Source organism: Canis lupus, chromosome 27 (assembly GCF_003254725.2).
Source record: "Canis lupus dingo isolate Sandy chromosome 27, ASM325472v2, whole genome shotgun sequence".
NCBI classification, from domain to species: domain Eukaryota; kingdom Metazoa; phylum Chordata; class Mammalia; order Carnivora; family Canidae; genus Canis; species Canis lupus.
In genome coordinates, this window is record NC_064269.1 from 2,624,436 (window position 1) to 2,636,400 (window position 11,965).

Consider the following 11,965-nt stretch of genomic DNA (forward strand, 5'->3'; position numbering starts at 1 on the left):
CTTCTGCCCCCAGAAACATCAAAAAACAACCAGAAACTGTCTGAGTAAACTCTGTAGGAGCTCTGGAAAACAGTCAAAAGTTTACAACATCTAAACAAATGTCCAATCAGGAATAGGCAACTTTATAATTATAGTAAAGCTTTTAAAAATATTTTTCTTAGCAACTGTTCTACTCTCTACCTATTGCAATTTAGGTCTTGAGTAGGCAGCAGCCTGTTCCTGAACTCTTCCCCAACCTCTCTCCTTCCTTCAACCCTCCACCTTCTCTCCACACTCTCTACCTCTAATTCCCCCACCACATACACCTTGAACCAGAGAAAGCAGTTGTAAACCCTATTTGCAAATAACTGTGCAAGTCTCTTCAACATGTCTGAAGGATTTCTGAAGAACAAAGGCAAGGTTTTCATCTTTGTTTCACATAAGTCCAAATTAGATAAGAAAAGTAAGAGACACATCAGGGAAGAACTTCCAGGAAGACTACAAACCCACAGAGCCCTGGGGAGCCATAACACCTGTTTGAAAATGAAATGAATATGAAAAACAAAAAACAGATAATAATCACCAGCACAAAGTTACTATAAAATATTACCAAAATTAATCAAGTAAACCCCCTATTAAATTTGAGAATAAAAACCATATAATGAGACAACAACAGCTAAAACATTACTTACAGGTCAGATATGAGACAGAGAGAAAAATAAAGCCACAATGCAAATGAAGGCCAATTTAGTATCAGTATAAAAGGCAATAGGTATGTTAAATGCACAATAAAGGACATACAGGAGAATATTGAGAAAAGAGAGTAGAATTGAAGAGTCAAAGCATATCAAAGGAGAGTCAAAAGGAAATACAGATAAAGTGGGTCCAACACAAGCATAACTGGAATACCTAAAGGAAGTGTGTACACACACACACACACACACACACAAATTCATACACACCAACAGTCCCCCCAAAGCACAGAAATATCTTCAATTACATGGCTGGGGACTTGCCTTGAACATTTATTTTGATAGACAAACATATGTTACTTAGTCATTTCTAAATATGTAAATATTGTAGTAACAATATTCATTCTTTTTTAAAATGTTTACTCTTTGTTTTTAAGATTTATTATTTATTTATTTATTTATTTATTTATTTATTTATTTATTTATTTATAGAACATGCAAGTGGGGAGAGGGGCAGAGGGAGACAGAGAGATTCTCAAACAGATTCCATGCTGAGTGAGGAGCCTCATGCAGGGCTCATCTAATGACACTGAGATCATGACCTGAACCAAAACTAAGAGTCAGTCACTTAACTGACTGAGTCATATAGGCACCCCAGTGACAATATTCATTCTCATACACTTTAAACTGCATCCACTTCTGGAAAAGTTTAAATATGTAAAATAAACTTATTACCTTTCTAGATTTAAGTACCCATTGACAGGAATACTGTCAGGAGAGAGAGGAGAGAGTAACATATTCAATGACAACAGTGGATGGAATCACAAAACCCAAAAAATAAAAAACTCTAGGGACAATTAACCTAGTTTACTTGAGAAATAAGTTGAAAAAAAAGAGAGAAGATTAAATGATTTAAAGGACATATTTGGAGGATACATCACTCAAACAAATATGTATGGACCTTGTTTAGAACCTGAATTGAAAAATTATAAAAAAATCAATAAGAATACAAGGAATTTGAATATTAGACACTTTATGAAGTTAGAGAATTAACAAACTTAAGACATAAAAATAGCATTTTGGTCACTTTTTAAATAATCTGCCATTTAGACAGAAAAACTGAATTTTTTACTGGTAAAATCATATGATCCTTCAGAATTTCCTTTCAAATATATTTAAAGTGGATGAAGAAAGAAGGTGAAGTTATGAATAAAATAAAGCTGATCTTGAGATCACAATAGTAAAATCTGAGTGAAGGTGTCCAAGGGTTTATTAAGTTCTTCTTATCCTTTTCTACCTATCCAATATTTTACAAAACAGAAAAAAACAATTCAAACAACATATTTGCAATTATTGGAAAATGGTCATCTTTTGTTAGGACATTAGCAATAGATTGCTTTTAGATTTCTAGCTCTCAGTCATCACTAAAGATCAGGTTAGAGGGAATATTAGGATATTCTGATATACAATCAAAATATTCTGAACCTTTGTTTGAGACAAAGCCTAACTCCTAGCTTCAGTGAATTCAGGATAGTCTTATTGTGTTGATATCAATCATAGATCAGAGATAGGAGAATTTTCCCCTGATTAACGGAAGCCAAAAATGTTATCTGCATATTTCATAACTTTTCTAATAATAACGATGAGGTTTCACTGTTTTTGTTTTTATTTATTTACTTACTTATTTATAAAAGATTTTTATTTATTTATTCATGAGACACACACACACACACACACACACACACACACACACACAGAGGCAGACACAGGCAGAGGGAGAAGCAGGCTCCAGGATCAGGCCCTGGGCTGAAGGCGGCGCTAAACCACTGAGCCCCCTGGGCTGCTGGTTTCACTGTTTTTGAAAGCCAACCCTTCCCAAACTGCAAGGTCAACTTTCAGGATGAGCCCAGCCCAGTCTTCCCTAAACAGTGGCTGCTGGAAGGTATCTCATGTTCCTTCTCCTCCTGTCAGTTCTACCCTCCAACCTCTCACCCTTTCTTCAGCCTTCTCCTCTTCAGGAACCATGTCTAGCAAATCCACCATAAGGAGCCACCATGGGATTTCAGAGCCCCCAGACTATACAACCAACGAATGTCCTATCAGAGGGAGACTCAGGAGGGAGGGAGACCAGCTCTTCCCTGGGATGCCACTGTGGCTCCATGTTCACAACAGGCAGAAGGTAATAGAAATAATTTAAAACCACTGGGTCGCTTCTTTGGTGAAATTTCTGTTCATGTCTTTCGCCCATTTCAAGATTGGATTTTTTGTTTCTTTGCTGTTGAGTCTAATAAGTTCTTTCTAGATCTTGGATACTAGCCCTTTATCTAATATTTCATTTGCAAATACCTTCTCCCATTCTGTAGGTTGTCTTTTAGTTTTGTTGACTGTTTCTTTTCTGTGCAGAAGCTTTTTATCTTGATGAAGTCCCAATAGTTTATTCTTGCTATTGTTTCCCTTGCCTTCATAGACGTATCTTGCAAGAAATTGCTGTGGCCGAGTTCAAAAAGGGTGTTGCCTGTGTTCTCCTCTAGGATTTTGATGGATTCTTGTCTCACATTTAGATCCTTCATCCATTTTGAGTTTATCTTTGTGTATGGTGTTTCACCAAAGAAGACATAGACATGACCAACAAGTACATGAGAAAATGCTCTGCATCACTGGCCATCAGGGAAATACAAATCAAAACCACAATGAGATCCCACCTCACACCAGTGAGAATGGTGAAGATTAACAAGACAGGAAACCACAAATGTTAGAGAGGATGTGGAGAAGGGGGAACCCTCTTGCACTGTTGGTGGGAATGTGAACTGGTGCAGCCACTCTGGAAAACCTGTGTGGAGGTTCCTCAAAGAGTTAAAAATAGACCTGCCCTACGACCCAGCAATTGCACTGCTGGGGATTTACCCCAAAGATCCAGATGCAGTGAAACGCAGGGACACCTGCACCCCGATGTTCATAGCAGCAATGTCCACAATAGCCAAAATGTGGAAGGAGCCTCCGTGCCCATCAAAAGATGAATAGATAAAGAAGATGTGGTTTATGTATACAATGGAATATTACTCAGCCATCAGAAATGACGAATACCCACCATTTGCTTCAACATGGATGAAACTGAAGTGTATTATGCTGAGTGAAGTAAGTCAGTCGGTGAAGGACAAACATTATATAGTTTCACTCATATGGGGAATATAAGAAATAGTGAAAGGGATTATAAGGGAAAGGTGAGAAAATGAGTGGGAAATATCAGAGAGGGAGACAGAACATGAGAGACTCCTAACTCTGGGAAACGAACAAGGGGAGGTGGAAAGGGAGGTGGGCAGGGGATTGGGGTGACTGGGTGACAGGCACTGAGGGGGGCACTTGACAGGATGAGCACTGGGTGATATGCTATATGTTGGCAAATCGAACTCCAATAAAAAATATACAAAAAAAAAACCCCACTGGGTCTCTTAAATGTCCCTCATCTCTACCAGGGAAGAATAGTCTATTTTTGATAAGCATGAAGCAAAATAAGGCAGAATGAGTTAGCATTTACCACTGAAGGGTCTATGGTGGGATACAAAGGAAAGGTCAGTAATAACCTGCTTTGAGGCTCTGGGTAGGAAGAAAAAATGAAAAACAAAGAGAAGAAAAGAAAGATAAAATTATTTTCTGCCCATTTGAGAAAAAGAAATATTTGAGATGCACAAGTATGGATAATCCATTACAAAATGAATTTATTCTAGAAACAGAGCATGACCACCCATAAAGAAACTTTTCAAAAAGATACTTGCTCTAAATGGAAATTTAGATTAGGGTATGTCTGGTGGCTCACTGGTTGAGCATCTGCCTTTGGCTCAGGGCATGATCCCAGAGTCCCAGGATCAAGTCCCACATCGGGCTCCCTGCACGGAGCCTGCTTCTCTCTCTATGTGTCTCTCATGAATAAATAAATAAAATCTTTTAAAAAAGAGAAATTTAGATTAGAATCAAATCATTAGATAACATTCAACATTCCTTTTACTGACATCCCCTGGAAAATAAAAGCTTTGCACAATATATCAGATAAAACCTATTTTAAATTACATTTGTGATTCTGCTTGTCAAGAGAAGGAGAGGAAGTGATGAAAAATCACCGATGGACACAGTAGCTTATAGGGAAGGAAAATCTCAAAGGTCTCTTGGTGAATTTCACTTGTGAGATCTGTGGGTTGAGAAGGAAAATGATTTGGGGGAGCATGCCTCCCAAACTGAGCCTCTCTATATTGTCTTAGTAGCCCAGCACCATGGAGACCACCCTGGCCTATTTAGAAATATAACAATATAAATATCTTACTTTCTATGTCTGAGAAATAACCATTCTATCTTCTTCTGGGTGTGGTTCCTGGAGCAATAGAACAAGTATCTACACACCAAGTGGACCCCCCTTCTAGGGCAGCCCCAGTGGTGCAGCGGTTTGGCGCTACCTGCAGCCTGGGGTGTGATCCTGGAGACCTGGGATCAAGTCCCACATCGGGCTCCCTGCATGGAGCCTGCTTCTCCCTCTGCCTGTGTCTCTGCCTCTCTCTGTGTCTATGAATAAATAAATAAAATCTTAAAAAAAAAGTATTTACACACCAAGTGGACCCCCCTTCCAGATCAGAGCACCAACATCATAAAGCCAAACCTGGAGCCTTTGTGTGAGCAGCACCCCAACAACTTCAGGAGTCAACTGGAATGACTCCTTGCCTTTAGTGATTGCCTGGACTCAGGGCTTAAATACATGCAGTCCTGGTGAAGGACTAAAAGAAAAAAATGAGTTAAAGAGGAGAAAGGAGCTTGTTTCTGAAGCCCACACTTCAAGCCTATGAGTGGTCAGGTCCAGTCATGGGCATGATTGCTTAGGGAAAATATCCAGTTGAAATGAAAATGGTAAATTATTGCCCAAGGAAAATAGAATGAATAAAATAGGCAATGGACTTCATCACCAAGTACATGTTAGAGGAGAAAATGACAGAGCAGTCACTTTCTAGGCTCCATGAACTAATAGTTCAATTCAAGAATCATCCATTTAATGTCAAAGTTGTGTTAAGACAGGCTCTTTCAAAATTCTTTACTCACTGATTCAAGCATCTCTCTTCAAATCTTCTTAGATGCAAAGGAGAAGATGAGCTGATCAAGATTAGGCGTCTCAATCCCTTTGTTGAAGCCTGAAAGAGTAAAAAGCAAGAGACAAAGTATAAAATATATATATATATATATTCTAACGACATTGTACTTCCAAGCCTTGCCTTTAACCTCTTCCTGATTGTGAATCCCATAGATATGAAGAACATCATATTTTAATTTACTGCAAAACTAGGGGCTCCTAGTTTTGACCCTCCAGAGCTACTCAGTTGTACAACAGCAAATAATCTTGTACCATCGACTTTTCTTAGAGATATAACATCATTTGGTACAAATTCATTATGATTGGGAATTGAAAGTCATTGTTCATATATGAAAGCCCATACCTGCCTTTCTTTCCTTCTGAACTCCTGCAGGTCAAGGAGGGCAGACTACTTTGCTGCACAGCACAAAGAAGGAGACTACTGAATTCAAATCACATGATCCTGAGAGAGAAAAAGAGATCTGACATTAATGACACCCAAAAGCAGGTAGGTTGGAGCGGAGGGTGGGAGAGAGGAAGCGAAGAACAGCATTATCCCCTTGCTAGACCATCAGCCAGTCATCAACCATCATTTGGACACATCCTTGGGCTCTGGAAAATATAAGGGAGGAAAAAAACATGCTGTCCTTACTGGAAGGTTCCACTGGATCTCTCAGGGGGAGTGGCTCCAATCCCAAGAACATGAAATAAGTGCATAGAAATGTCTCTCCTGGTCACAAGAGTAGAATTTGGCCTAGAAGTGTGGAGATAATATTGGTCTTAGAGGAATGATTGTATTGGGAGCTGCAAAAGAACAAATGGGAAGGAAAGGCAGGCCATAAGAGCTGAGAAAAGGTTTTTGCAAATGTGCTCATGATTCAGAAAAAAGGGGGTGGGAAGAGTGAAAGGAGAGAACAAGGTTTCCCAAACATGTAAGTGACTCTGAGGTGGGAGAAGGGCAGGGTTTCAATAGTCTCGTGGAAAATTCACTTCCTCATTGCACCATGTTTGTAATGTTGTACAAATTTAGTTGTAGTCATGCTGGACACAATTGTCTGTGGTCCAGATTTGACTTTGGAGACTACACTCAAATTAATCCAATTGTCCAATTCTTCTAATGTGTAGACTGTAGGGTGCTCCATCACTGACCACCCATGTCCTATGCAGGCGGTTAATACAAAAGGCATAGGACTTTGATAACCAGCTCGGACACTTGAAAAGACTAGCAGCTAGTCAAACAGCTAGACAGGAAGATTCAGGATTCCCTCTCCACCAATTCTATGCTCTAGGACTCTTCCTCACTAGAAAGCAGCAGCGTGGTTGATCTCTGGAGGACTGAATTGCAAGTCCATTCTGCCTACGTCCCTCCTCTAGTGCTCCAACCTATAGTCATCCCGCGCTGATGCTGAGCAGCGTGGAGAGATGGCCCTCAAGGACGCCAAGAACAAGCTGGCTGAGCTGGAGGATGCCCTGCAGAAGGCCAAGCAGGACATGGCCCGGCTGCTGAAGGAGTACCAGGAGCTCATGAACACCAAGCTGGCCCTGGACGTGGAGATCGCCACATACAGGGAGCTGCTGGAGGGCGAGGAGTGCAGGTGGGTACCTCACACAGGCCCCTCCAACATCTGGATCCCTGTGCAGGAAGGCTGGCAGGAGCCCGAGTTGAAGGCCCTCTAGTTATGGCCACAGTGGCTGCTCTCAGAGGACCATTTGGAAGGCGGCTTCCCCGTGGGCTAGCCTCACACTGACGCTTCCCACTCTGGTCCACTGGTGGCTCTGAGGACTCATGCTCCCTGTGTTTTCCCCCTTCCTAGGCTGAGTGGAGAAGGCGTTGGACAAGTCAACATCTGTAAGTACCTTTGCTTGCCTCCCTCCCTTGCCCTTGTGCTCTTCTGGCTGGACTCAGGCTGGCAGGACGAGCTCACCATGTCTTGTGTGTCCTTGTCTGTCTCCCGTCCACAGCTGTGGTGCAGTCCACCGTCTCTGGCGGCTATGGCGGCGCTGGTGGCTTTGGCGGTGCCAGCGGTATGGGCAGTGGCTCAGGCCTGGGTGGAGGCAGCGGCTACTCCTATGGCAGCGGCCACGCCTTGGAGCTGGCTTCAGTTCCAGCAGTGGCTGAGGCATGGGGGGTGGCTTCAGCTCCTCTGGAGGCAGCAGTTCCACCATCAAATACACCACCACCTCATCCTCCAGCAGGAAGAGCTACAAGCACTAAGTCCTGCCATCGGCTCTGGTCCCACGTTGTCCAAGTCTACAGCTGCACTGCCCTCTCCGAGGCTACTTCTCCCCTGCCTCCAACGTCCCTTGGCCCCTGAGTTACAGCTGAAGTGGCCTCATTCTCATTTCCACTATCTACACCTGCTTTACCTGAGCTCCCATCATTCACCATCAGAAGATTAAAAATCACTGACACTCAGAGAAGTACACGTCCCTTTGGCGTGCCCATCGTATGATCAGCTCTATCAGGTTTCCATGATTCTGGGGTGAAAATGACCTACGCCTCTCTGAAGACTGAAACTCATTGTGGATCATGCTACAGAATGAGTTTTTCTGCTCTCTACTTTCTTTCATTGTGTTAAATAAAGCAGATTTCTAACAAAGATTGTGTTAGATTATGCAACTGATCATGTATTGGTTCCGATCCTTGTCTTTGCAGAACCATTTCTCAGCCCCGCTGACAACTTACCCTGCTTCATACCCATCTCCTGTCAGTCAACATTATGTGATACTTAGTGACCCTGTGGGTGGTAAGACTACCAACGACTCTTCAGTCCTCCACTGCTCAGGGCTCTTTCTCAAAATGGAGTCTTCTAAAAACCTTTAGGGAAGAAAGGAAGGTCTGGTTCCTGGAAATTGGATTAGCACAATATGATAACTGAGGGGTTTAGGTTTTCCAAATCAGTCTCTCAGTGGCTTGGTCCTCAGACTGCTCTCTCCCAACCCCAGCCCCAGCCACTGCCAAGAAAACACTGCAGTAATCCAACAGAACTGACGCCAATTTCTAGAAAGGCAAATTATCAACTCTCTGATAACCAAGGTTCGCCCCAAAGCTGCTTTTGAGCAACTTCTGAGATGTATCAGTTGAACGAATTGCTGCAGAAAAGGGATATATCCCCAGTCCTGGGTTGGATACATTGGAAGCCCAGGAGCAGAGCAGTAAGTTGAGTTGAAATAGATTTCCTTTGCACCCAAAGACAGTTGGGTCTTGCTGAAGAACTTGACACATGCTGGTTACAATCCATAGAACTGCACCCCTAAAAACCGGGAATTCGACTATCTTTAAATTACGTCATGATATCCTTGAAACAAAGTGAGGCAGTCAAAAAAGTTGATAGAATGAGCCAATAAAAACCTCCAAGCAGTGTTGGTTTGAGACTTTGTTTTGAAGTGCTGTTGGCAAAAGATGGTCCCTGTTGACAGATGCCATTAGATTAGCAAAGGGGCGGCTCTCCCCTGGGAACATTCTCCTTTTGTGATCGGACACCCGAGAGCCATTTTCAGTGTAAACTTTAGGCAAGTTTTGGCAAGCACAAACAGATTTGGAGGTTCCTTCAAATCTTCTCCAATATCAGTGTCATAATGTTGACTTTGACACAGAAATGGACTTTCTATCTTATAGGCTATGTTACACAAGTTTATTCTAGAATCCGGCTAACCAGACACTCCATACCACGAGTTACCAGTATGTAGAGGAATTAAGCAGAGGGGAAAAATTCACAAAATAAAAATAAAAATAAAAATAACAACCACTTCTGTTTAATTTGAAGCCACAGCAGAGACCCGCCCCCCGGGTCATGAATCAAGCTGCCTTGTAACCTTATTCATTGGTTGTCCACAGGTGGGCAGTGGTCTGACTGCTGAACAGATGGCTAAGCAGAAGCTGTGGAGCTGGGGGAGGCTATTATGCAGCTCCAGAGTTTAAGGCCAAGGCATGCAAGAAAAACTCAGGAACTGCCACTCTGCACAAAATCCCAAAAGCTGGCAGCGAAACTTCCCAATGAGCCAGGCTCAGGCTCTGGTTCTCCTTCCCCACGTGAGAAACTCCATGACAGCAGGTTACCTACAGGCCGTACACCCTTGAGTCAAGGCCACATGAGTCCCCAGCCCTGTGGAGGCCAATTACATGCCAGGAGGCTTGATACGTGGGGGAGGATTACTATTCCAGTCACCTATGATTTGGGTCAAAAGAGACATACAGTTAAATTTGAATATCACATAAGCAGCATAAAAAATTTAGTCCGATCACCCAAATATTTCACAGAACACACTTACACTGAAAATTTAAGTGTCATTTATCTGAAATTCAAAGTGAACTGCGTATCTTGTACTTTCATTGAGTAAATCTAGTGATCTGACCTACTAAGTAGATAAATCTACTGTCCTATTGACCTGCAGACACAGACACTGGGGGTCAGGCCACTGCTCTGGATTTCTATTGTAAAGAGGCAGACAGTAGGCAAGGACCAAACTTCAGACTCCTCCCTCCAAACTGTCCCCTCCCTGATACCTTAGTCTTTGGCCTCAGGCTGCTGCTACCCACCTGCCCCTATAATCAGCTCAGACAGCCTTGGACACCCCCTGGGCTTCCTCGGAGTTCTTGTGGTTGTCATTGGTAGCTCCAAGCATCCATACCTTCCACGTGTTTCTAAAATTTCTCAAGATTGATCCTGAAGGAGGGAGACAAACCAGGTCCAACTGGTTGACCATCTTAGCAGGAACTGGAGCCATGAATTGTTTTTAAGGGACATTGTGTTTGCTTCTTATGTATGTGATTTATTAAAAGACATTAACATGGAAAGAAGGGTGAAAACAAATCAGTCAAAATAATCATAGTGATTGATTCTAAAGGGTGGGAATTTGGATCATCGCTATTTTCCTTTTTGTACCTTTCTGCTACGTCAAGATAAGCATCCTCATCTCCCCAGACACACAGGCTTTTTAAATAAAGTAAAAAAACTAAGTTTTACTTTATTTAAAAGTAAAAAGTATCACTTTCATTACATGCTGAATTCATACATCTTCTCTTCTGCTCCCCTGATCTCTTCGTGTGATCACACCACTGTAATTACTATTGATTTCTGGGACGGCAATTCCTCCTCTTGGTTCCTTTCCAATCTTTTCCGGTTGTTCTTGTGCATTTTGTTTCATTGGTGCTGTCGTTGTCAGGCATCCCTAGGTGTCTCAGAGTTTTTGTGGTGAATGAGAACCCCGTCTCTTCATCATATTTTCTAATTACAGGAAGGCAGTGCCTGAGAGTTTTTTTATCTCTGGACCCACTCATGTCACGACACTTTATCCCAGTTGTAATGATGAGGTTATAAATGACTAAGAGGCAGAAACCAGCATCCAAGGACCCACCTCCCTCCTGTCGGAATCTGTGTCTCCCCCAGTGTTAGGGAGGTCCGCGTGGTCTCGCCCAACCCCGGACTCTGGCTCCATCAGTTCCCCCTCTGGCCATGGGCAGAGGTGCAGCGGAGGAGGCACTGACCTGGCCTTCCCCCACCACTCCGGTCCCCTTCTTTGCTTTGCTCGCCCTCTGGTGGAGGCGCTACTACCCTGGGCTGCTGCCTGCAGACACCGGAGTGCGCCCCTCGCCTCGTTGGGGCGTCCGCCCACGTCCGCCAGATGATGACATCAGCTGGTGACATACACTTACACGCAGCGGGCAAACACCAAGCAGTGCTGCCCCTGGGCTTGAGAATCGCAGCCCACACTGGAAGGAAGAGGAATGACTGCTTTTGCCCAAGCTGGCAAGCTGACTGCTCTTTCCTCCCCCAGCCCTGGACACTGTCCAAGCTTTATTTTGTCCTGCCTTTCCTTAAAACCCCCACTAGTCCCTGAAGCCTCACCTCCCCTACTCTGACTCCTCGTTCATTCCTCAGTGATGAGGGAGTGATGAGTGGAATGTGACTACCTTTAGCCTGTGTTACCCCCGCCTCACAAAATGCCTGCCCAGCCTTATATAGGTCCTATGTGACTCAGCAGCCCAGCAAAGCTACCCAGCAATGCCGCTTAAGATTCCCTGTGGCATAGCTGGGTTGTAGACACTGCAAATAACTTTAAGAAAGGTAGGTACAAAAAAAAAAAAAAGAAAAAAGAAAAGAAAAGAAAAAAAAGAAAGGTAGGTACACTTTGGAGAGGCTAAGTGGATGTCAGTTCCTTCGAGGGGAAATTTTTAAAGATGTAG

At 43.1% G+C, this 11,965-nt stretch overlaps 1 protein-coding gene across 1 annotated transcript; it reads left to right on the forward strand.

Moving 5' to 3' along the window:
• Positions 1 to 7,173: 7,173 nt before the first annotated feature.
• Positions 7,174 to 8,093, forward strand: LOC112667223 (keratin, type II cytoskeletal 59 kDa, component IV-like). Its single transcript, XM_049102823.1, has 3 exons — positions 7,174 to 7,373; positions 7,593 to 7,627; positions 7,741 to 8,093. Exons 1-3 carry the CDS (start codon positions 7,201 to 7,203, stop codon positions 8,091 to 8,093), a joined length of 561 nt encoding a protein of 186 aa, XP_048958780.1. The 5' UTR covers positions 7,174 to 7,200.
• The last annotated feature ends 3,872 nt before the right edge of the window (positions 8,094 to 11,965 follow it).

Coding starts and splice junctions, on each gene's coding strand:
- LOC112667223 (XM_049102823.1), top strand. CDS start 7,201: ATGGCCCTCAAGGACGCCAAGAACAAGCTGGCTGAGCTGGAGGATGCC. Junction 7,374..7,592: donor CTGGAGGGCGAGGAGTGCAG/GTGGGTACCTCA, acceptor CCCCCTTCCTAG/GCTGAGTGGAGAAGGCGTTG. Junction 7,628..7,740: donor CGTTGGACAAGTCAACATCT/GTAAGTACCTTT, acceptor TCCCGTCCACAG/CTGTGGTGCAGTCCACCGTC.